This window comes from Pleurodeles waltl, chromosome 2_1 (genome assembly GCF_031143425.1).
Source record: "Pleurodeles waltl isolate 20211129_DDA chromosome 2_1, aPleWal1.hap1.20221129, whole genome shotgun sequence".
Taxonomy (NCBI): Eukaryota; Metazoa; Chordata; class Amphibia; order Caudata; family Salamandridae; genus Pleurodeles; species Pleurodeles waltl.
Genome location: NC_090438.1, coordinates 640,224,283 through 640,249,976, shown reverse-complemented (window position 1 = coordinate 640,249,976; position 25,694 = coordinate 640,224,283). Strand labels below are relative to the sequence as shown.

Sequence of the window (25,694 nt, the reverse complement as noted above, 5' to 3'; positions counted from 1 at the left end):
ATTGCAGTTAGTCTTCTATATTAATGATCAATTTTCGGCTCCTTTGTCAGGACTACACCATTTCAGAAAGAGAACCATTTGGAGTGTGGTCACCAAATCCACATATATACAAAAATGCAAATGGTGGCAACTTCCTATGGGACACAAATTTGAGAAATTGTCTCAATAGTGGAAAAGTTTCTGAGCCGGATTGGTAATTACAACAACATATAAGAAATCACTGCAATTTGTCTAGTCAGCATCTAAATAGGATCTAAGGAATTACTGTACCATCACAGTTGTGCTGCAAATATCCAGAGTTGCAGTGTAGAGTCACTGCAACCTAGGCCACATCTCCCTCCACTACCAGTGTGATCATCCAGTTTCCTCACTTCCAGAAGCATTACTCCACGGACAAAGAGGCAATATGAACTGCAGGATATTGAAGCATAAATCTGTGGCAGGCTCTATACATTTTGAATTCTTGCACGAATAGCTAAATTGCTTTAAATATGCATTAAGCTGTTGTAGGCATTAGTTACAAAAGGCTGCAAGAAATAATTGGAAGTCAGTTGAAAAGAAAAGCTGCAGCTGCCTAATGCTTGCTAATCTGTCACTAGTTTCTAAATCTAACCATAATGTAAGCGCTCACTACTAAGATCAAGCTGCTCTCACAATGTAGCTAACCATGTCCATATTTCTCACTATGTCCTTGAATGTAGTATAAGTGTACTCCCAATCATGAAGTGAAACAAAAAAGTGGTAGGTGAAACACTTGCATTAATTTCAGATACTAGTAATTACTCTAGCTCATATCCAAGTACATCATTTTTTTCTTCACTGTGCCAATACAGTCATGTACCAACCACTTTCTAAATCAGTCCTGTGTATGTCACAATAAGGACAGTCTGGCCAGAGCTGCTAGCCATGTCCTTGGTGCGGTGTGGTGCAACCTGAGCAGCTACCTGTCCCACATCCACACTTACCCACTGCACAGATAAAAACTAGTAAGTGAGGGATGAAATAAATTAATTTCAGTCACTTGTAATTTTCTGGCTGGCACCACTGGCTTGCTCGGTAGCCGATGGGGACTACCAATGCACACCAATTCATATTCATTAAAAAATTACTGCTCCCAACAATAAAGGTTCTGCCACACATGGTTTGCCAAAAGTGATCCACTTCATACAATGTGAATAGAAGATTTGTGTAACAAACACACATTCACGCAAGCTACGTTTTTGTAATGGTGAGGTGGGAATTAAGTTGCTCTGATTTGGGGGACAAATGTTCAAGAGCAGGGATGGCAGAAGTGTTGTAGACACTCTAAGAAGTGTAGGTGTACAGATGCAGGAGATATTAAAAGTTGTCCACAGAAGAGCATCTGGATAACCTAACAGGTGACTAACCTCACTCCTCAAATCCAAGTAACATAACAAGGGCTTCTACCTTTCAATACCAAAACACTGGGATTGACCAACTAGTTTAACTTGAGCAGATGCCCAGTGACTACATTTTAGAGTTAACGTACAAGTTACTTTGTCTCTACCAGAGATATTGTTACCAAAGGTAAGTAACTTGTACATCTGATAGAGACTCCCAATTGCAGATTCCTTACCTTAGAATAGATAACCGAGCAATGCCATCCTCGGTGGCGGGCTGCAAACCAAGATCATACTAGAAAGTTCTGCAGGACTGAACGACCGAAGTAGCCTTCCCTATGGACCCGACTGTCCAGGCAGTAATGTTTAGTAAACGTGTGAAAGGATGCCCATGTAGCTGCCTAGCAGATATCTAGGACAGGAACTCGCATGCTAACACCTTGGAAGCAGCAGTTGCTCTGTTGGAATGAGTGCTCAAGTCCTCAGGGGGGATGCTTTTTTGCCAAAGCGTAGCAGATTTTGATGCAAAGAAGTACCCATCGTGAGATGGTACATTTTTGCACCGCCTCCCCTTTCCTTGCACCAACATAGTCAAGAAAGAGCTGATCGTCCATCCATAAATCTTTAGTACGATTGAGATAGAACGCTAACGGTCTTTTTAGATCAAGACAGTGGAGACTCTCCTCATGAGAAGGGAGTGGAGGTGAGTAAAAAGTAGGCAAAGTTATGGACTGGTCTACATGAAAAGGTGGAACGACTTTGGGAGGGAAGGAAGCCTTAGTGTGTAACACCTCGTTGCCCAGGTGCACAGACAAAAATGGGGGCTTAGAAGATAGAGCCTGAAGGTCACTCACTCTTCAAGCACAGGTGATGGCAACAAGAAAACAGTTTTGAAAGTAAGGAGCCGTAAGGAACAATTGTGCATCGGCTCATAGGGAGTACACATTTAGCAAGTAAGTACAAGATTGGGGTCCCACTGAGGCATGATAAACGGAGTGGGAGGAAACAAATGGGTGAGGCCCTTAAGGATTCGACTAACAATAGGAGACAAAGAGTGAAGGTTGATCAGGCAACCTAAGAAAGGCTGAAATAGCCGTTAAATAACCTTTAAGGGTGCCCAAAGCAGAGCCCTGTTGGGCTAAAGAGAATGAATAAAAGAACCTCAGAAAGAGGAGCAGAGAGGGGACCAACAGATTTGTTGGTGCACCATGCCACAAATTTATGCCAATGGCAGGGCATAACGTTTTGGTGGAGGAACGTCTGGCTGCCAAGATTACATCACAGACTTTGCTTGGAAGGTCAAAAGCCATCAACTACCGCCAGTCAATCTCCATGCATGAAGGTGGGGATTGGACAGGTTCGGGTGGAGAACCGTCCCCTGCTGCTGCGACAGAAGATCCTCCCAAATGGGCAGTCTAAATGGAGGATCGGTGGCCATACTCAATAGCTCTGGATACCATACACTGCATGCTCAGTCCGGAGCCACCAAGATTACTTGGGCCCAGTGGTTCTTGATCTTCTTGAGAGCTCTGGACAGAAGGGGTATATGCAGAAAGGCAAGGAGGAGGCCAGAGTTCCACTTAAGACGAAAAGCATGTCCGAGTGAGTGCCGCCTTGGAAACTCCAATGCGCAAAACAGCTGACATTGAGTGTTCTCTGTGGAGGATAACAGATCTAACAAAGGCTCTCCCCACTGCTGAAAGAGACATTGCGCCACCTCTGGATGGAGATTCCATTCGTGATCGGCTATTCATCAACGGCTGAGTTTGTCTGCTCTGGCATTCAGAGAGCCCGCCAGATGATGAACCACCAGGGTGATGTCCTGATGTGTCAGACATGTCCAGAGGTGTAGCGCCTCCAGACAAAGGGTCAAGGACCCTTCTCTGCCCTGTTTGTTGCAGTACCACATGGCGTTAGTGTTGTCCGTGAACACTTGCACTACTTTCCCCCTTGAGAGAGGGAAGAAATGGTTTCAACGGAAGCCTGATCGCCCATACCTCCAGAAAATTGATATGGAGCGCCCAGACTCGGCCGGAGACCAGAGGCCTCTGATCTCTGCCTTTCGCCCCATACCAGAAGTGACGCAACCGTCACTGTGGATAGATCTAGTTGGGGAAGGGAGAGGAATCTGCTGTTGACCCAATGTGGAGTCGAAAGCCACCACTGCAGGTCTTTCGCAGTCCACTCCGAGATCTGGACCATGTTGGAGAGACTTCCCTGATGCTGCGTCCACTGGAACTTCAAGACCCACTGCAGAGTCTGCATATGCCATCTGGCATGTGCCACCAGCAGGATGTAGGAGGCCATGAAGCCCAGCAGCCTCAGAGTCAGTCTCACCAATACCCTAGAGGCTGAAAGATCGGAATCATAGCCTGAATATCCTGGACTCGTTATTCGGGAGGACAGGCCTGAAACTGCACTGTATCCAGAACAGCTCTGATGAAAGGGAGCATCTGAGAGGGAGTCAGGTGTGACTTTGGCATGCTTATAGTGAACTCCAGTGTGTGCAGGAGGTTCACCGTAGACTGAAGGTGGGAGACGACTTTCTGGGGTGAGTCTGCCTTCAACAGCCAGTCGTCGAGGTAGGGGAAGACTGAAACCCAAGCAGATGAGCTGGAACCACCACCATCACTTTTGCGAACACCCGAGGGGCGCTGGTAAGGCCGAGGGGGAGCATGGTAAATTGAAAGTGCTTGTGACCTACCACAAATCGTAGGTAATGTCTGTGAGCAGGCAGGATGAGAATATGGAAATAAGCATCCTGCAAGTCCAACGCTACCATCCAGTCTTCTGGGACCAAGGCAGACAGGCCCTGAGCCACTGTCAGCATTTTTAATTTCTCCTTTTTGAGGACGAGAATGAGGTCTCGAAGGTCTAGGATAGGACGTGATACCTCGTCTTTTGTGGGCACCAAAAAGTAGTGGGAGTAACAACCACAACCTACTTCTGGCGCAGGGACCCATCTCTATGGCTCCCCTGGCCAAGAGAGCCACGACTTCCTGGCGGAGAAGTGCCAAATGATCCTCTGTTAAATGGCTGAATGATGGAGGATTGGCTGGTGGGGCATATTCGAAGGGGAGGTAGTAGCCCCTTCTAATGATCTACAAAACCCACCTGTCTGTAGTGATGGATTTCCAGTGGGTCAGGTGATGGTGAATCCTGCTGTCAACTGACCAGAGTGAGGGGATGGACTGGGAGGGTTTGGAGGCTGCAGTGGGGGCAGAGGTAGACTGGGCAGACCTCTGGTTCCCTGTCCCACACCCACATGGGTGGCATGGTGGCTGGGAAAGGGATGTGACAAGGAGCCCCTTCCATGGCCACAAAAGGGGCAGAAGGCGAACTGATGGGGACGAGGGGGGAGTCCAGGAGTCCTTAAACCTCTCCAGCACTGAGTCAGTCTTGTCTCCAAAGAGACAGGAGCCATCAAAGGGCTTGTCCATAAAAGTCTGTTGGACATCCCCTGAGAAACCAGATGTACATAACCAGGCGTGGCACCTCAAGGCCACCGTCATCACAACCGATCTACCTAGAGAGTCGGTTGTGTCCAGTCCACATCTGATAGTGAACTTTGCCACACCTCTCCCATCAGTGACTGCTTGGGAGACAATAGCACGGGTCTCCTCTGGTATCTGCAGCAGAACTTGCACGGCCGTGTCCCACAGAAAGCGAGTATAACAGCCCAAAAGGCATACACTGTTCACTAACCACAGCGCAAGACTAGAAGAAGAAAACATCTTCTTCCCAAATTGTTCCAACCTTTTTGATTCCCCATCCAAAGATGCCGAAGGGAATGCACCCGAGGATGAGGATGCCTGGATAACAAGGCTCTCAGGTGGGGGGTGTTGGTACAGGAATTCAGGGTTGTTTCGGGTGGGTCGATGACGGCGTGCGATAGTCCTGTTCACAGTAGCCCCTGTGTTGGGTCTGGACAAAGTACCCAAAAGGACATCAGTGAGGGCTTCATTAAATGGAAGAAGAGGCTCAGATGTGGAAGCCCCTGGTTGAAGCACTTCCATCAGGAGATTGAAGCTGACCTGAGCAGAAGGCAGCTCAAGGCCGAGGACCTCAGCCACCCTATTGACCACCATGGAATAAGTTGCTCCCTCCACTGTAGCCACGGTAGGAGGAGACAGCATGCAGGTATCCAGACCACTGGCCTCGGCCAACTCTTGTGCCCAGTCCAAGAAAGGGTCATCCTGGTATTCATAAGGGTACAAGGACCCCTCCAATCCTTCCCCAAATTAGAACCCATAAGAATAATAGTCAGAATCCAACCTTGGGTGAATAGGCCTCATCGAAGAAGGAGGCGGCATCAGCCGACGCTGTTCCGACTCATCGCGGATCAGGATCAGGTCGTCATCGATAGTGGGCACCACAGACGACAGGAGCGTTGACAATCGAATCAGTGTCGGGGAAGGTTTTGATGGTACGACTGGCACCAGAGCAGATCCAGAGGGGACTTCGGTGGCTGGAGCCACCGGTGAGGAACCCAAAGGCCCCCCAGCCAAGCCCCTTGGGCCCGAATGCACCGTAGCTGGCTCGGACTGCCCAAAAATGAGGCACATGGCCTCATAAAATTCCCTTAACTGGGCACTTTGAAGCAGGCGAGTGGTGGTGGCTCCACGACCGGTCTCGAGACCTTCCTCTCGAGCGAGACCAGGACCTATGTGGAGTCGAGAGCCAGGCTTCCATAAGCTTGAGGGACAGCTCCCTCAAGGCCTTCGGGCGCATGGCCCAGAACTCAGAGCATGACTTCAGGTCGAGGTCGTGCTCCAGGCACCACAAACAGGCCCGATGCGGATGCGTCACCGACACCATGCATTGATAGTCCTTACACGGTTTGAAGCCAATCTTTGGGGACATACCTCGACGCACCAAAAACCTCCCAAAAATTTTACAAGAGAGTTTACGTTGGTCAAAAATTGACCAAAGGTAACATTCTCCAGATCAGCGCGTGGCGCAGAAAGAAAATAACTTACGCCTCTGCACTGAAGCAGCGTCTATGTTCTACTCCCGACATCATCACGGCGACTATGATGCCAACAACACCCGCGGAGTTGACGGACACCACCTACAGATGCACAAGGGTATTGCTTGAAGAAAAATCTCTAGATCCAGTCTGACGCCTGGTGGAAAATTCCAAGGTAAGGAATCCTCAACTAGAACTCTCTATCAGATACAACATATTACCAGCAAGTGTACCTTGTGTGTGCAAAAGAAACAAAAGTTTATACTAATGCTAGTGAGAGCTACTTCAAAGTCGCTAGATATCTCAACAATGTGTCAGTCAAATTTGCAAAGCAGTCTTTGGTTTCCAGATGAAACACAACAATGGCCGAGAATAAGGACAATAAACAATGCTCAGACCTGCAGTACCTCATACTTCTTTTTCCATGCCTCATGTGCCCACTGTTGGAAATTCTGCCAAGTTAGGTAGGATTCAAAAGTGATATCATCATCCATCAGGGAGCTTTGATGATCTGTAAGTCATAGCATAAACACACATTAGAATATATTTATCCTTGACAATGGTTCACAGTTCTACGGTCTAAAGGGATAGTCTGAAGATTAAAAACAGATATTACAAAAATTGGGTTACAGGATTGAGGTGGGTGAAACCTTACTCAAGCAGCAGCCACAATCCTTGTTAGGGTGAAGTCACAAGCAAACCCCAAATTAACCTGTGCTTAACCCTCTGGTAGCTTGGCACAAAACCAGTCAGGCATAACTTAGAGGCAATGTGTAAAGTATTTATTTAACACTTCAAACAGTAATGAGGAGAAACACAACACAAGAAAAATCCCACACCAATTTAGAAAAATAGAGTAAAATATTTTAAATAATTTAAGACCAAAACTTCAAAAAAATCCATTCAGGATAACTGGAGATATGCAGTTTCAAAGATTTTAGTAACAATAGTGACAAAAAAAGCACAAAGTGCCAAATGTAGTTATCTCGTCATGCGGGACTGAGACAAAGTCACAAGTTCTGGCTGACCACAATTGAAAGTCTCCTGGTTACAGGGACTCAGCTAGGCCTGCTGAACAAAGTTCCTTAAAGCCTGGTTGAAAATTAATGCAGTCTTGCATCAAGGATGCGTTGAGCAGCTGTGATTCCTAGGAGCTGTGGATGCGAGATCCTGCGCCGTCATCAAGGATGTTGTCACAAGGTGTGTTAGATGCAGCGTCATGCGCTGAAGATGCATCACGCACTGTCTGGTTCTGAAGAAGCTGTGGGGCTTGCAATGTGGAGTTCTGCGTTGTGCTTGAGGATTCTGTCGGCAAGGGACTTGCAATGTGAAGACCTGCGTTGAAGCTATGTCAGGCAGTGCTGGTTCCTGGATGTGGGCATCTATGCAAACCCCTGTGCAGAGGATGCATCATGCAGTGGTCCCAATGCAGAATTTCTGGTAGGTGGGCACACCATGTGTCGGTCCTGCTGGCACCACACTTGAGCTGGCATATCACCTTCAGGCTCACTTCCAAGGGTCCAGGAATAGGGTGGCAGGACTCACATATGAAGAGTCCAGGTGCTGGTTTCAGGGTGGTTGGAGCTATATGTCCCTGAGGTTGTGGTCAGGAGGCCAGCCAACTAGCCCCTGGAGTCACTTCGGTGGTCCTGGGTTCAAGATGCAGATCCAGTCCTCACTCAGACAGGAGGTCAGCATGGCAGCAGAGTGGCAGTCCTTCTTGCAGCAAAGCATCACAGCATCTAAGTCTTCCACAGGTCCAGATGTATACTGAAGAGCTGGGGTCTGAGGTTCAATATTTATACCCAGAGCCCACTTTGAAGGAGAGGTTTCTGCCCCCTGAGATGCTGGACATCCCCTTCCTCCCTGCCCTGGCCCCAGCTTGTTTAGGGACACAACAGAGTAGTGACAAACCCTTTGTAAGAGTGCCCAGGGGCAGCCTTTGTGATGTGCATGAATGGTAGGTGACAGTTCCTTCCCCTCTGTAAAGTCAAAGTGCCCCATCCTGTCAACAGCTACCTTAAACTTATCTCACTGTCTGGGAGAAATCCACAAAGACCAACAGCCAGCTAAACCTAGCCATATGCCCCAGGGACATGCTGCAGGCACCAAATGGTTAGGCCGACAAAATGCCAACTTTCTAAAAATGGTAATTTCAGAATTGTGACTAATAACTAGAGTTTACCATTAAAGAAAGCTTTTAATTACAATTATTTCTATACCAAACGTGACCTGTCTACCTGTCCCAATTGCAAGTTATCACTTATTAAATGTAAAAAGGTAACCCAGTGTTATCCTATGTGAGCGGTAGGCCTTACAGTACGGAAAACAAATTCAGGAGTTTTTCATTACTAGGCGATGTAAAACTCTAAAAATACATGTTAACTTTTTAAATACACTGAACCCTGCCCTATGGGCATTCAGAGCCTACGATAAGGAGGACATAAATATTAAAAAGGAAGGTTTGGGCCTGGCAAAAGGGTTATTTTGCCAGATCAAAATGGCAGTTTAGAATTGCACACACAGGCTGCAATGGCAGGCCTAAGACATGTTTGAAAAGGCTACTTAAGCTGGTGGCACCATATGCTCTGCAGGCTCATTAGTAGCATTTAATGTAGAGGCCCCAGAGACTTAAATTAAATGTGCCGATTAGGTATAAGGCAGTCCTCCCATTTTTAGGAGAGACAGCACAATCACTTTAGCACAGGTTAGCAGTGGTAATGTGCACAGGGTCCTAAAGCCAACAAAAACAAGATCAGCAAAAGGAGGAGGGGTGAAGGCAAAAGGTTTGGGTGAAGACCACACTAAGGCTGAGAGGTCAAACAATAGAGCCCAATGTACAATAAGCGGGTACAAGTTGCACACCAAGTTTTTGCAACCAGTCTTTAATTTTGTGATGTATCCTATGTATTAATAGGTTGGATCACAAAATCCCCATGACAGGAGTTTGCACTATCTGCTTAATGTATATTAATGAAGCAGGATGCTATTTGCGATACCTACGGTCTGCTACTAACACATGGATGGTGGCCTGCAAGAAACAGCATTTTCTTCTCAAGGCTACCTCATCTGAATTTCAAGGGGTAATCTTTCTAACGTGAACAGCTTTACCTGCAAGGCATCAACCTCCTTTGAGAAGTCCGTTACATTTCAATGTTTTTCTACTGCAATTATGGTTGCAAATCATTTATACATTTTATACCAATTCACAATTATGATGAGAAGCACCTTTCATACTCTTTCCTAACTGGGATTCAGAAAGAGTTGCAAAACACCTTTTGCAATTTGGAAAACCTTTTAAGGAATCGCAAAAGGTTTTTTGTAAATACCAAAATGTCATTTTGCGGTTGTGAACCCTATGAATTTCCGAATCGCAGGGTTTGCAATTGCAAATGCAAAATGCTTTAGCATATCGAGCCCATATTCATTAACTAGTACATTAAGGCATAAAGAATACAGCATATCAATTATTTTGACTTTCATGAGAGGATAATCTTGATCATCAAGAGAAATACATAAGTATTTAAAAAACATTCTTAGGCCCGTATTTATACTTTTTTTGCGCCGCATTTGCGTCGTTTTTTGACGCAAAAACGGCGCAAACTTGCAAAATGCCATTGTATTTTGTAGGTTTGTGCCGTTTTGCGTCAAAAAGCGGCGCAAATGCGGCGCTAAAAAAAGTATAAATACGGGCCTTAGGGCCTTAAAACCAGTAGTCCTGCTAATTCCGGGAGCAGGAGAATTGAAAAACTGTGTTTGTTGGGTAGTAAAAAGCAGAAATCTAGGTTTCCGTGCTGATCTCCACATTAATTTCCCATGTTTCACACCAATATTTTGACTGGTTTTGTGAAACTGCCCACATCAGGATTATCAGAAGCACTTCCTCAGGTTGTATTGTCAATATCATTACCTGCAAGTTGTTGTGTAGCCATTTTAAGTATAGCTCCACGCACGTTAGTTTAATACACTAGGCCACTGTGTACCTTGACCTAGATATATTTTATTCAGCTTCGCACTGTTATTTTAACAATAACCAGTTTTACGGTCTTTTTTAATTTCTTCTATCAAACTGTTTTGCTTAGTTCAGCACTGTGTTCTCAAACAACGCATCCTTGATCACCCTGTGCTTCAGTCAAGGCTACAGTCTGGTACATTGCCGGTAAACATGGTAGAAGTTTAGTCTCCAACATTCGCAGAAAATACACATCCTTATGTAGGGACATTTTCTTAGAACATCTGCTGTATTAGTTATAAAAACACTTTCTAGTCCTAGTACACGTCAAGGGGGAGATTCCAGCCAGGGAACCACAACTGTATGCTGAATGCTCCACTGCAGATGCTGACGCAGATCACAGGCCTTTGCTCAGGTATGAGGGTTGATGTCCTCCCGGGGGAACCTGAAAGGCCGGAATAGAGCGTAACATGCTGTGCTCGAAATAAGATTTAGATAGGGAATAGTCCATCGATTCTAGTGGCACTATGATAGCATTATTCTTATGTTTCACTCTCATCGTCACTATTTTAATATTGTTGTGTTGTGTAGTTCTGGTTATTGCAGCTCACGCTTTGCAATCTAAAATGCAGTCGTTTTATTAAACCAATCTTTAAAACTTATACTGCGTTTATTGTAATTTATATAGGAGACCGCACTGCGTATGAGAGAACCGGTTGTGACTTGAGTGACCACGACTTCCCTGAGAAGTACCAATATGTCATGCGCTCGGCTGCCCAATCGTCTCTGCCTCTTGGGAGAGATGAGGCACTGCTAGTTAGCCAGAGCAAAGCCCGGATTTGGAGCGACAAGTGTCATCCACCGTAGGTCAGACTCAGTCCCCCACACTGTGGACGATCTTGCTGCTCAAAATCCAGTAGTCTCATTAGAATAATGAGAGCTTACGCGACAAAGTCAGACAAGTAAATGTAAATATTGAATAGATTTGAATTTGTTCAGTATGAATCACATATTTTCATAATTTCAGATATGAAAAGATTATGACAGGTTCACATAGTGTTGCTGAGTTAGAAAGGTGTATTTTAGCACGTTTGGGATGGGCTATCTTACAGAAAATGCTGGATATTGTCTGCTTTCTTAATTATGCTGCTTTGAGCGTTTCTGTGATATATTGTTTCCATCTTTTAACTGCTATGTTCTACATGTCTATCCCCTTCAGTAGATCTTGCAATAGATATTTATTTTGGAGCTGGAGTAGTGCATTCCTACTTTTACCTGCTCGGCAGCTCCACATACCACCATGCTTTATTGAATTTCAGGTGAATTTTATTCATACATATTGGTTGGGGGATGAAAAATGCTTTGGCAAGATTCCCTGGGTTTGACCGACTATGCACTTTTTTTCTGGAATATGCTGGAATATGCTCTACATTTTTGGGAACCTGATTTCGTTGTGCGTATTTATAATCTAGGCTATAATTCTTACTTGTGAGGCAAAAAAGTGGTCAGTAAGTGATGTGACCACAATTACAGTTGCATAACTAGGTTATTTTCCACTATCAAATCAAAAGTTCTCTCTTGTTTAGTTAATTAAAACCATAACAATGTCACTTTTTACATACAAATGGTAAATATGCATGGGCACTTAGTGTCTTTGTATTAAGCAATAAAACCATCAACGCAAATTAACCCCAACAATTATAATATTGATCAAATATTTTAAAATAGCGCTAAAATATGGTGATAACTTCCCATTACTTTTTTTTAATACTGACCACCCTTAAAAGTAAAACCATTTATAAAAAGTGGAACAAAGTAAAATCGACGTGACGCCAGCTGAAGTAATGCAAGGAGTGATCGAACATCGACTGAACCAGGCATGCATTAGCCTTTCCCCTGGATATGATTGTTAATTATTTGTTCAAATAAAGTTAAAGTTAAAAATCTCATCAGTTTAGTGTTCAACTGGGGATCAGCTGGATAGAGACTTTTTATACTGATGCCCTGCATGTGCGTATACCATCAGCAACTAAGCCTTTAAAAATAAATATAAACAAGAGCCATATGCAGATAGGGGCATAGCCATATCGATGGCATGAAGTCCTCTTTTTTGTAGCCGCCAATTCTACATGATGAAACACCGCTATATTTCATAAATGATTGGTCAGCCAGAGACGGCCAAAACAAATGACCATCCATTTCCTTTATACAGTATATGCGTTGGGAAAGGTAGACTTAAATAAGGTGCCGGCTTCAAACTTTCATAGTACTTAAGCACCATCCATGAGTGAGAGTGTCGGCTAAAACTGTTTTTATCAATCAATGATGAATGCTGTTTTGCGGATTTATTATTTTCCTGAAAGAAGCAAGTGGTAAGCTTATATTCTCTAGTGCCCGTCTGGTTTAACGCCTTGAGGAAGTACTTGTTGTATATATAGACTGGTGGGTCATGGCCCAGTGCAGACCATAAAGCACTGTTTAATAGGGAGTGATCTTTGCTAAATTGTATTTTGTGGCAAGTTTTTATAAACATGTACATCCTCCCCAAGGTCTCATTGATAAGCCCAAATTCCAGGTGGACCTGCGCCAACAAAGCATTTTATGGGCATTGAAACACCCTCTTATGCACAGTTACCTGCAATTTGTTCAAGAGGTATGCATCTTTTCCACGCGTGCGATGCTTGAGTATGCCACCATTGGCAGCATTTTAGCAGCAATTACTGATGGCAACAGTTTGAAGGAGGGGACATTTCTTTGCCAATGCGCAGAATGCTATTACCAAAGCATTTCCTTTTTTTTTTTTTTTTAAACAAATATTGTCTCTGCTCCTGGTTTTTAAATCGATTGTCAATGTATGTGCCCAAGTACTTATAACTTCTTACCTCCTCTAACTGGACTACATCCAGACATATTCTAAGCGGGTGGCCGCAGAGATGCCTAATTAACATTATTTTTGTTTTATATCTGTGTTAATTTCCAATTTATTGGTTGAAACATAATTTCTCAGTTCGCTCAAGGACCTTCATGACCCCACTTTTGTTAAGCTCATTAGGAGCACAACATCTCCATAACAGAGGTGAGACAGCAGTAAAAAGCCCAGGAGTGGTGGATGTGAATTAAATTTATCAAGCTGCGGTGTTAAGTCTGCCATAAATAAGTTGAAGAGGATTGGAGTCAACACACCCCTGTTTCAGACCCATATTTGTGGCAATCTTTCTTCAAACCTATGAGGCATCCCCCAATTAGACGTGAATCCAGGTGTGTGTGTAAAGTTGCTCTATTCCTAGCATTATTCTTTCGTGATGTTCCACACTCATAATTTTCTCCACAATATGCCACGATTAACACAATCCAATGCCACTTTTAGGTCTACAAAACAAAGATCTAGGTTATTTTCTACTAAATCTCCTGGTGGTATGATCTTTAGACATTTTTACCCATCTACTGACATTTGCAATTATCGAGATACGGACAGCTATTGTTGTATTTTAAAGATTAACTTGAGGATTTTACCTGGGATCCAGGTTTCAGTGCTTACTCTGTTTTGGATGGGGAGGAATGATGTGTCTACTCTGTTGGCAAAAGAAAAATCTCAAGGTGCCATGACAGTATTTGGCATTTCCTGGTCAACCTTTCAACACAATAAATGCTCAGGCATTAGAAAATTAAACCTTTCAGTATTCTAACATCGGGATATTTTTTAATGATATGAACAGGTGTTTAGGATCAGACAATATCAGTCAATTTTAATATGTATTCCCAGGTGAAAAGGATCTCTGGACTCTAGCAACAAACCTGAGACCAGTCACATATTATGCTGTAATTCAGATGTACATCCTCAGGGAGTCCAGGTCATTCTGAGTGAGAAGCACTATCTAATTCCTCTACGTCAATTCTACACTCCAAAGAGTGGATTGACTTTGTAACAAGGTGTTTTCCCTGACACTGGGTCAAACAAAACAGGGTCTCCCCAATATCCCTAGGAATCTGGAAGTCATCAGTACAATACGAGAAACAGTGCTTCTTTTGGGTCACATCTTTAATTACTTGATTATTGAGAAACACATCTTTGAAGCCCATTTGAATTAATTACTCACTCATACCACACAAACGCCATCAATAACTCATCAATGTATAATTCAAATGTAACACATACATTGTTCAATTAAGGACAAAAAGGGTGCTACAAAAGTGTCTCCTTTTTACACCGTATATAAGTGGAACAATTACCAAAATATCGTGGGGGGAAATAATGATGAGAAATCCAAATGAAATCAACATACAAACGAAATTAAATAAATTGGTCTAGGTTTACACTGATTTCATATTTCAGTCAACCTGAAAAAATAATACATTTAATCTATTTTAGAATGGCATTTTTGCACATTTAAATGCTTAGCAATGTTTTTTTTTAATTGTTGGATCTTGGCTCAGAGCTAGGCTCAAATACGGCTAGTCTACTGCAATTTTGATGCAGTTTTTCTTTCGTTTCCCCTTTGCAGGTTACAACTCGTCTCTTTGTCACTGGCACGTCCCCCCTTCTATATTTCCAAGTGAATCGTAAAATAACAAATTGTCCTTTTCCAATTGTCTTGTTGGTAGCCACATGACCAGTGAATCATTAAACAAGCACTTCTCACTTTCATCTGTGTCTATCCTCTGCTGCCTATTTAACCAACTCCTCTCAGGGGATCCAGCTCAGGCATTCAACTGAAGGGTGGATAGGTAAAGAGCAGCTTCCTGTGGCACCTTCCCCGTATGGGCCAGTAAAGGACCAAGGCCAGAAGCCCAGGCTCTCTTACTCCTCTGATTTTTACCTCTATTTCAACTCCTCTTGGTTGCTGCCAGTATCCATCATACACTTACTCTTATTGTTCCTCATCCACAGCCACCACCACTACCTGACCTATACTTGCTAATACATCATGTAAGTCTTCCAGCTTTTCCTTCTCTTACTAGTGTCTAACTGCATTACTCCTCAGAACCTCCATTATTCAAAATGTTAGATTTGTCCCTTTCTTGGATGTCGCAAGGACTGCACAAATCGGGTCTTTTGTTGCCTTCATTCATAAAATCACAGCGCCTGATTTATCAAATGTTTGCACTATATAACGGCCCATAATGAGAAAAACTATAATAGATAAAATAGCCACATATTGTAATTTTTAAATATGTAGAAAGTATTTGGCATTGCGTTAAGACTTAGCACAGATGGACAAAAAGCTCAGTAGGGGAGCAAATGTGCAATACCTTCCCGGGAGCACATCTGAGACCCTCTAGCAGCTTTGTATTGCTCTTCACCGGAATCCTTACTCCACTGTTTCTGAGGGAAAGGAAACAACAATGAACTAGTGAGTAGATTATTTGAAAATAGACTTGGGTGCACTGATGCTACATTTACTCAAAATCAAAATTTTTACCTTGCGTAGCCTGAAGAGCAGAGACAGTAAAAGGCCCACTGGGAGGAAAATGAGAGTTGTGATAATACCAGTCTTCATCGACGCTGTGGAGATGTCAATGAGTCCAAACTCTGCTGTATACTACCGAAATCAAAGACACCCCATAAACGTTAAATGTCAAATATGGCACTGACAGACATTATGCAATTATGTTTTCTTTTTCATTTACAGAGATGGAAAACCAGTCATTGATAATACCTTAAGTGAAACGTTTTTGGGCACCTCAAGATGGGATGGTTGTATTGGATAAAGACATGTCACTATTTCCCGTACCACAATTTCAGGTATACTAATTTAGGACTACCACAAACTTAGCTTAATATGCCTCTTTTATACTTCTATTCTTTTTCAATTTGCCTTTTATTTAATTTTGTTGAAATTTAAAATTTGTAAAATATTTAAGTATAAACTCTAACATTGGTTAATGTTTTCCCTTTCACAATATACATCTATGTATATATGCATCAGTGGAAAACATGCGTGTTCTTTTTTGCTGCTCTTAGACTTGGACAGTGTGCTACCTCTCCTATTGCTCATTGAAATTGTCTTTGACCTGTACTGTCCTCCGCAGCCTTTTGATTGGGTTGGTGCTATAGAAAAGGCAAACATACATACCTATCATTCAGCATTGCATTTTCTAAGACCTCAAATATTAAATTTGAATTAAATGTGTGACAAACAGAGCTGTTTTAGGTGTAGTTTTCACCATCTTTCATTTACCTTGATCTAAAATGTACTGAGCTGATATGCTAGTACACTACAAGAGACAAAGGCTTTATAAGATCACTACCACATCCCCACAACATTTAGAAAATACATAACCAACTTACCTCTTCTGTTCTATTGTGAATCAGCCAGACATTTAGACACATGTATCCCAAAAGTAGCACAAGACAAACAGTGAGCCGCTGAGTGTGGGTGAACCAGCTATGAGAAGGTCGACTGTACACCGAACCCCAGAAATGGAAATCCTCTAGATATTCTGTGAACCTACAATATAGAAGCTAAAAACAAACATATGGTCAAGTTATGTTTTTCTTGTGGCTAAATGCAACCATTAGAGGTGCAAATGCATGAATAAAGTTTTAGCTCAATTCCATTATTGCTCTCTCATTAATCAAAGTGCTCATACCTTTATTTCTATCCCTTAATGGTATCCTCTTTTAAAGGTTGAGTGCCTTACAGATAGAATGTAGATTTATTTATCTTAAGGACCATAACATTGCTCTACATACTTCCAAAGTTCAAACTATATGTCAAACAGCTCCGAACTTTTGAAACTTCATCTTCTTGCAGGAGTATGTCATGCAAGGTTTAAGCTACATTCTCCTGAAGTTAGTCAGCAGAGGTAAGGCAAATATGCAAAGGGCTCACTGTTCTGAAATCCAATGAAAACTTCAGCAACTTAAAACCTTTAAAATCAATCATTGACAGGGCTGATTTCTAAATGACCGGGACTCCTTCTAATATAATGAAACACAGGTTCAACATGTAGTATTATCATATTTGTAGTGTGTATCTTTTCTTTTATTGTATCTTTCACTATGGATTGTAGTTTTGTTTGGTAGGGTCGTAGCTTCTCTCTTTAGTAGCACTATGGTAATAGACCAGAGGGACATTCTAGAATGGATTGCAGGAAGTGAGATGGAGAGATAGAAGATTGGAGGCAGGACCCTGTTACATGGTTGGAGTTTCTTTTAATGAAGATAAATCTGAATAGTTTCTTCAGATAACCTCCAGGATCTCTTCTGGTTTTTTGCCTCCTGTGTACTGCATATGACAAAGGAAAGATTAAGAAGCACATATTGGTGGCCTGAAATGGACTTGATAGTGGAGAGGAAAGTCAGGGACTGTTTGGAATGTAAAGTGGCTGATAAAACTCTGAACATAAGAACTCATCCTCTGGTGATTAGGGAAATTCTCAAAGAGGTATGGGAACAAGTCTCCTTAGATATTATGGATCCATTAAATTCTGGATCCGCAGTCAAATATGTTGCAGTTTTAAGGGATTCCTTGTCTCGTTGGCCAGAAGTTTTGGTTACCTCTGACATAACTTCAATGATGATAGTAAAGTTCTTGAGTGATGTTTGCGAGGGAGGTGAATCCAAACAAGTCATTAACAGATAATGGTGTTCAACTCACATCTAAGTTAATGTGTGAGTTTCTTGAATCTAGAGGTACAGTACATAAAACATTTACCCTATTTCATCCAGAGTCAAATGGTATGGTTGAACGGTTTAATAGGACTCTAAAAGAGACCATTCAGATGGGTAAACAAATGGGTGTGAGTTGGATGGAGATGATAAAATCTGAAGTTGAAGAATACAGATACACTCCTCACTTCACCACTAGTCAATCCTGTGAACGCTGAAAATAATACTAATAAATATTCATGTATTCTATATTTTGAATCTGCATAGAAAAATGTATTAACATAGAAAATAATGCACAACTCAAAAATATGCCTACTTGAATTGCCGCCACCCACTATGTAATGTTTTACTAAAAGCGTATTGATGTTTATTCAGAACATTTATGTATGTGAAAATTGCATTAATAAGTTATACTTATGTTTAAATGCTATGTATTGGCTTAAATTAACTATAGGCCTCAAGTTAGCGAAGTCCAGCCTTAGTATTGCACAGCCTCATACTGACAATTGCAGTGTCAGAATAAAGTATAATCTCATGTTTAGCGAATAATAAAGATGTATTGTTCTAAATGAAGGCTGACCGAATCGTAGCAGTAGCAAAATGTTTTCTCGTGTGGAAATGTGTGTAGAAACCTGAAAGTTCTAAACTGTTACAAATGTTAACTCAAAGTGTGAGAAAGTGATGTTCCCAGGAGTTAACAATGGATGTACTGGCGGAAGGATAGATGGATTCCAAAATTGTTTTTCAATTAATCAAATGATGTGTGTAGCAAAGAGGAGCCAATCATCAACGTGTGAAAGACTGTTTAGTTACATCTTGAATTCAGAATATTAATTCTATCGGACTAATATCAATTGCATTATTTCTCTGACCAGTGACAACATGGGACAGCTTTAACATAACTGGACTGCAAACCAATGATAGTAACATTCTATTTCAATTATTCATCCCACTTCACTCGCTTGTATTTTTATGCTATTGATCATTCATGCTGAAGGAGCTATTGAGTTCCTAGAGACTTTTATCGCTTAAACTTTGATTTGGACATTGGTCTTTAGGTCTTGCTTATAATGGTTAGGATTGCTTAGAGTCCCTCTACCAAACTATTCTCTTTCCTAGAACAACCGTTGATGCTGATCGAACTGATGCCCCCCTGACGAAGATATTCAAAGCTTGCTGACGCATAGGGACAGGTATAATAAATTGCTAATGTCTTTGTCGATTTGTCTTTTGTTTCTAGGTAGCACCTGCTGCTTTTGATTGAGCCATGGTTAGATTATTTTCCAAATTCATGTTGACAAAATCTTTTTGCATAAAGCCCAAACATGCTTATGCTAATCTGAGGATAGTGAGTACTCCTCAATTCCTTTTAAATTGCTGTTAGATGTTACTCAATTGCTGAATTCAAGTGTATGTTATTTCCATTGCACGATTAATCTGATTGTTGGTCTGTACTTTGACTTTAGAAGGGTTAGTTATTAATGCTTTAATCAAGTTGAGATTCCATAGAAGATTCGATCAACCAGTGATTTTATACTTATATCACATGGTTTTGAGATTAATTTACATGATACTAGCATTGTTAATATAGGGAAATAACTATTCTAACTTTTACTATAGGTATGGTTATTCATGGCCAAATAGTTCATGGTGTGTGAAAATTACTGACTCCAAAGAATTTTGCTGTTGGATTTGATTATAGTTATGTCATGTATGTACTTAGAGTGTGAACATCTTAAATGAGTCAAAAGGTTCATCGAACCTCTAACGTGTCCCCTTATCAACCAATAAGTCAAATAAGGTCAGATGCGCTTGCAATCCCCATTCACGTTGTTTAGAAAACGTGTACCCTACACGAAAGTGAGTCTACCATGGATTAAGTTGTATACTAAAGAATTGTATGATAATGATGAACACAAAAGAATGGCTTTAAAAAAAGGAAATGCACATTCAAGAAAAAACAAAACATGTATTTGATATACGCAACTGTCGAAAAGAATAGAGGTGAAAGTGGAAGATTCGGTGAAAGTAAAACTTCAGGGGAAAACAAGTAATGAACATTCTTATTTCAGAAAAGTGGTTAAGGTGATCAACGTATTTAAAGGGGCTATCAAAGTTGATGATGGTCCCATATGGACTTTTAACAGAGTTGTGAAGTTAAATTGAAGTCTTATGTTTTAATTTAAGGAGGTAATATTTAAAGTGTATATTCTATTCTTTATTTGGTTTGGGGAGGATGTGGTATAGTATCATATTTGTAGTGTGTATCTTTTCTTTTATTGTATCTTTCGCTATGCATTGTAGTTTTGTTTGGTAGGGTCCTAGCTTCCCTCCTTAGTAGCACTATGGTAATAGACCAGAGGGACATTCTAGAATGGAATGTAGGAAGTGAGATGAGAGATGGAAGATTGGAGGCAGGACCCTATTATGTGGTTTGAGTTTTTTTATGAAGATTAATCTGAATAAATCCTTCAGATAACCCCCAGGATCTCTTCGGGTTTTTGCCTCCTGTGTACTGCATATCAGATGCTACAGAACATTTGTGAGAAAAATCAGGTGTAAATTTGCAAAATAAAATCTAAATTAAAGGCGCCTCAATTCAACATTGTATGTTTTGTTGTACACGCCAACACCTCCTATTGAGAAAAGTAAAACTGTTAATTCCAACCCTATACTTCAGAGTTATTGCCTAGACTTGCAAGACTTGAATCAAATAATCTTCTGCTATCAAGCTACCCTAGCTCTATTGTTGCATTGTTCAGGGTTTGGTACTTATTTTCAGTTCTAAGAATCAGATATGGAAATATTTTAGCAAAGTTCATGTCAGCAGGCGCCGCTACCATTTCTCCTTCCAAACTATGCATTCTCAGGAACATAAACGTTAACAAAAATATTTCTGAACAGACAACCTAGAGCAGTAACCAGCCACGCGGATTATAATGGTAAGACAAACCATAATGGGACCTGCAGAAATGTGCAAAGCAGTCAGCTTACTGAAAACCATAAACCTTGCTCCTCTGGCACATTTCTTCATACATCTCACTGTTAATTGCTGCATCACAAAACCCAAAAAGCACACCTCTGGAGGGGGGGGAAGGGAGGAGTCGTTATGCACGACATAGACACACTTCCCATCTAGGATCAAAACAAACTGTACTACCCATGTAGACAAGCGCTTCAGTGTCCACATAGGAGGAATAAATGCTATATAAATGTTGTAATACAATACAAACCATATTAACCTATTACTGTAGCAGTCAATAAGGCAAACTCTCAGAACAAAACAACTACAAGAGTGGACCTAAGTAGAGAAAGACATTAACTCAATCTTTCAACGCCCTATGCCCCCCACAATAAAGTATTTTATTTACCTCTCTAAAACAAAGCCCGTTGCTCATGGACATGAGTTCACGTTCGACTTTTCCGTCTCCTTCATCCACTGCCAGCCAGCACTCTGCAGGGAAAAACCAACTGGTACCTGTGATCAGGTCTTTTACAATCACATGACTGATGTACCAGCTTGGAGAATGCCCGCTGTTGTTGTGCCAAAGATGGATTTTCCAAATGGGCCCAAGACTATCAGGGAGGCTGTGAAGAGAGGTAATTTCTTTAGAAAATAGACTATTCATAAGTTAATTTTAGAGTTTGCAGGTGCATAGTGGCAAAGCATTAACTTATGCATCTTTATTCTAGAGCTCGGACACACCACAGGTCAATAATACCCACATTTTAATTTTAGAAAATTAAAAAAAAGTTTGTGTACCAACATTTTTACTATGTTACAACTAAGGAGCAGTTAAGTGACTGAGCAGACAAGTAGTATACACATGTGGCAAGGGGATACTGTACTTGTGCAGACATTTCCCTCTAACTATTTTAGCTGCTTCAAAAACACATTATGCCTTGTTGGGATGGAAAAGTCCTCTGTATTGTGGTCTTATTGGCCTGGGAGGGGCACCCAAAGCTCTACTCTCATAGTGGTGAAAGGCTACACTTCTCCAGGAGCTAAGCAGCGCAAGTGCAGTGGTGGCATCATACCATGTAATGATCAGTAGTATTGAACATGATCTTTTAACTGTGTGTCACTGGAGTGAGGCCTACAGGCTCACTCCCCTTTTAAAACATCCCATACTTGTTTGCTTAACTCACCCTTGGCCTCCATACATGGAGTACTGTGCAGTGCAGGAGTAGTGACTGTTGGTTCTGTGTGTGCCCGGGAAGGGTACAGTAAAAGGATGGAGTAGTACTGTGGAATGCATTTGTGGTTAGTATCTGTTCTGGGTGTATGCATGCCTGAGAGTAATATAGTACATGGGCAGCGAAAGCACGTGCTGGATGTATGGGTGCTAGCGTGAAGTCCCATTCCTGAAGGGTGCAGTGCTCTGCAGCCCACATAGTGAGCGTGTGTGCTAGCATTGTATATGTTTTAAAATAAGCACACCCTGATTGACTATAGGAAAGCTTCAATACTTAACAGTCCATGCAGACTTCATGTGTATGTTTAATGTATGTATACATGCAAGAGTACAATGCATAGAGATTAGTGCTTAACAGTAAGTGAGCTGTGAGTGTACACTGATTAAATGTGCCTGCAAGTGGGCATTATATGGAGGACTCTGGCCTCCATTTTGGGAAGCCCAAGCCTGCCTGGTGAAGACATAAGGACAGGAATACCCCACAGACAGATTTATGGATTGCTGTAGTCCCGTGAGCTGGGTGGGGACACATTGGACGGAAAAGGAAGAGACTACTTTTACATCTCAGAAGACTTTTCTTTGATTCAGTAAGATCACAAGAAAGGGCCCTGGCGACGATAAGAGAATCATAAAGAGCAGGGTTGGGGGTCTGGGATTAACCTTTTAAAAAACATCACTATGGCTGACATCCAGGTCACTCTTATGAATTGTGTTGTGGACACTCACCTTTGCAGTCCTGCCTGCTGTGACTGACATCTTTCATGAAGAAAGATGAAAAGGAATAGTGGCCACATAAGAAGCAGAACTCCAACACAAAACTTAAAAAACCCAGAACCTAAATCACATTCGATATCTGGAAACAGACTATAATAAGAGAAGGTTGAGACCCCAAAATTTGTCATCTACCTAGCAGCCAGACTGGCCGTGTGAGATGGGGATGCTCTGCAAGACTTCTGCACGTGACCACGACTGGGGCAAAGACCTGCCAGTCTCCCAGCTGGGTGAGGGGACATCACCCAGCACACCAAGATCACCTGCCCTGGAGCATCATCGCCTGTCTGCTTGCCAAGACAAGAGTGGCCTGTGAGGAGAGCGTTGAAGGGAGAAAGGTCCAGTGGGGAGCCATGCAGAAGGATTCCCTAAGCAAGGTGTGAGGTTGTTCACCAATTGGGATGTTTCCACTGTAACCCTGTATGCCAGAGGAGGTCACCGGTGAATTGAGTTGGGCCAGGTGCAAAGAACCTGAGACTGCTGAAATTGGTGACCCCGTATGCCAGGAGGGGCTGTTGTAGACCTTATAAGTCAATTCTGCACCCAGATTGTGATCAAAGCAACAATGCCATTTCCAGGAGGGGCTGCCAGTACCACTTTGGTGTAGGATTTGGGTCATAGCCCGGACTGAAGGAGAGCTGCAGTGGCCAGCGAATCAAAGCTGCAAGCTGTCAGCTGCACTGGATGAAGTCCCCGTGGGTTCACCGAGGCACTGCCATGGACATTGCACCCTCATTGGAGCACGGGTCAAGAGCCGGGGGATCACACCACCAAACCCCACCCTTCCTGCTAGGGGGAAGAGCAACTTAACTTTTGTGTCCGCCAAGCAGCTCCGATCACTGGAAACCACCCCGCAGTGCTGCTCATCAGAAAGAGCCTATGCCAGCAGGTGCTACTGTGTCCATCACAAGCGGCTTGACTTAATCTTACAGGATCTGGACTTCGGCATGCCCAAGGAGAGGGCACTCACTGCCCTCCTGAGCACTGTCATACCGCAGAAGCAGATACGAATGAAACTGGGCATTTGGTGACCCAGGGGAACTTGCTGGTAACAGGGCTGCGGCATCATAGACACTTTTAATTAATTCCTAAAAGAGTCAAAAGGAGAACTCTTGAGTACGGCCTAACAGTTTGCATTCCTAGGATGCAGCCACCAATGAATGGGGAATAACCCTGAGCCCATTATATGAAGGAGGGTGAAACAGGAGTGCCCCGATCTGAAGGGAGGATTATTTTATGCTTCTGAATATTGTGTACATTTGCATCTATATAATTAGAAAAAAAATACTACTTTTCTTTAGAAAATAGAGTACTGAACTGGGCATTTATTTATTTTGTGCACTGTTTGCATTTTGAGTTATGAGTCGTGCTCACTGACCTGTATCTACACCCCCCATCCCAAGGGATCCTTTACTACTCGATCACGGCTACCACTGAGAGACAAGTGTAGAAGGATAGCTTAGACCTATAGTAGGTCTGGCCCTGGGACAGCAGGAGTAATGCCCCTAACCACTAGATTTGGGCCCAGCAGCCCCTCTGTGCCCCATGGCATTCTGCAAGGTGTTTTGACGTGCCTCAACTCATTAAAAACTCTGTGTGGAGGTGCACGAGTTATGATAATTTGAAGGTATTGTGCAAATTATAAATTGAAGGTATATGTTTAGAAAGTTACATCTTTTTGTACTTTAAGTTCATTTTGTAGATAAATGATAAAGTTATATACATTTAAAAGAGGTATAAATTATCAATTTAAGGTATAACCATGAATGTAGAATTTGCAATGTTTGTGTATTTTAAGTTTGGATTCTACAGAAAGAATATCTAATGTTTTCCTAACTATAGCAAAGTTTTAACCTTTGGGGTTTTCATTGAATTTCATTTTTTGTTTTATTACTAACAAAAATGTGTTCAAAATTGTAGTGTTTACTGCCATCAAGTGGAGTGTCTTTAAGAAGAGTGTGGCAGAGTACAGTGGAGGAGAGTGTCACACAGAGTACTGTCAGACTACAGTTTTGTAGAGTGGAACAAAGGGGAGCGTGATGGAGTGTCGTACAGTGGAGTTGCGTACAGTGGTGCTGGGTAGATTGGAATGGAGTGGGATAGAGGAATGAAGTAAAGTGAGATACAGTGGAATGGGGTACAGTACACTGGAGAAGAGTTGAGTGCGGCAGAGTGGAGTGCCATACAGTGGAGTGAGGTAATTAGTAGTGTTGCATAGTGGAATAGCAAAGGCTGGAGTGCCGTAGAGTGGTGTGGTGTACAGTAGAGTGTGGTAGACTGGAATACAATGGAGTGGAGAGTTGTAGAAAGGAGTGGAATATAGTGTTGTGGGGTAGACTGTAGTGGCTTACAGTGTAATAGTGTTCTGTTGAGCGGCATACAGTGAAGTAGTGTGTAGTTGAGTGGTGCAGAGTGGAATAATGTTGTGTACTACAGACGTAGAGTTGAGTGTCATATAGTGGAAAGGCTTAGAGTGTAGTGGCATAGAGTGGTGTGGCACAGAGTGGAGTGGCAGAGTGCTGTAAAAAGGAGTGGTGTATAGTGTAAAAATGTACAATTGATAGCCCTAGAATGGAGCCACGTATACTGAATTGGCAAATAGTGGAGTGGAGTACACAGGAATAGTGTACAGTGCAGTGGTATAGAGTAAAATAGTGTAGTGTGGAGTGGCATATACTGGAGTAGCAGAGTGGAGTGGCCTAGAATGTAATAGTGTGCAGTACAGTGGCATGGAGAGGCATAGAGTGGAATGTGGTAATTGAAACAAATGTAGTGTGAAAGTCAATAAACGCAAGTATAAGTAATGTTGCAGGAATATACATTATGAGGTGTA

General features: G+C 42.3%; 1 protein-coding gene across 1 annotated transcript in view; it reads right to left on the bottom strand.

Annotated features, from left to right (window-relative positions):
* PKD1L1 (polycystin 1 like 1, transient receptor potential channel interacting) overlaps positions 1-25,694 on the bottom strand; it is a 1,079,023-nt gene that overhangs the window by 364,117 nt on the left and 689,212 nt on the right. Inside the window, exons 43-47 of the mRNA XM_069216140.1 lie at positions 21,266-21,482; positions 16,572-16,745; positions 15,703-15,822; positions 15,533-15,605; positions 6,738-6,841 (exon numbers count right to left, since the gene is read on the bottom strand). Of these exons, the coding sequence (XP_069072241.1) occupies positions 6,738-6,841; positions 15,533-15,605; positions 15,703-15,822; positions 16,572-16,745; positions 21,266-21,482 (688 nt within the window). The remainder of the gene's footprint in view (positions 1-6,737; positions 6,842-15,532; positions 15,606-15,702; positions 15,823-16,571; positions 16,746-21,265; positions 21,483-25,694) is intronic.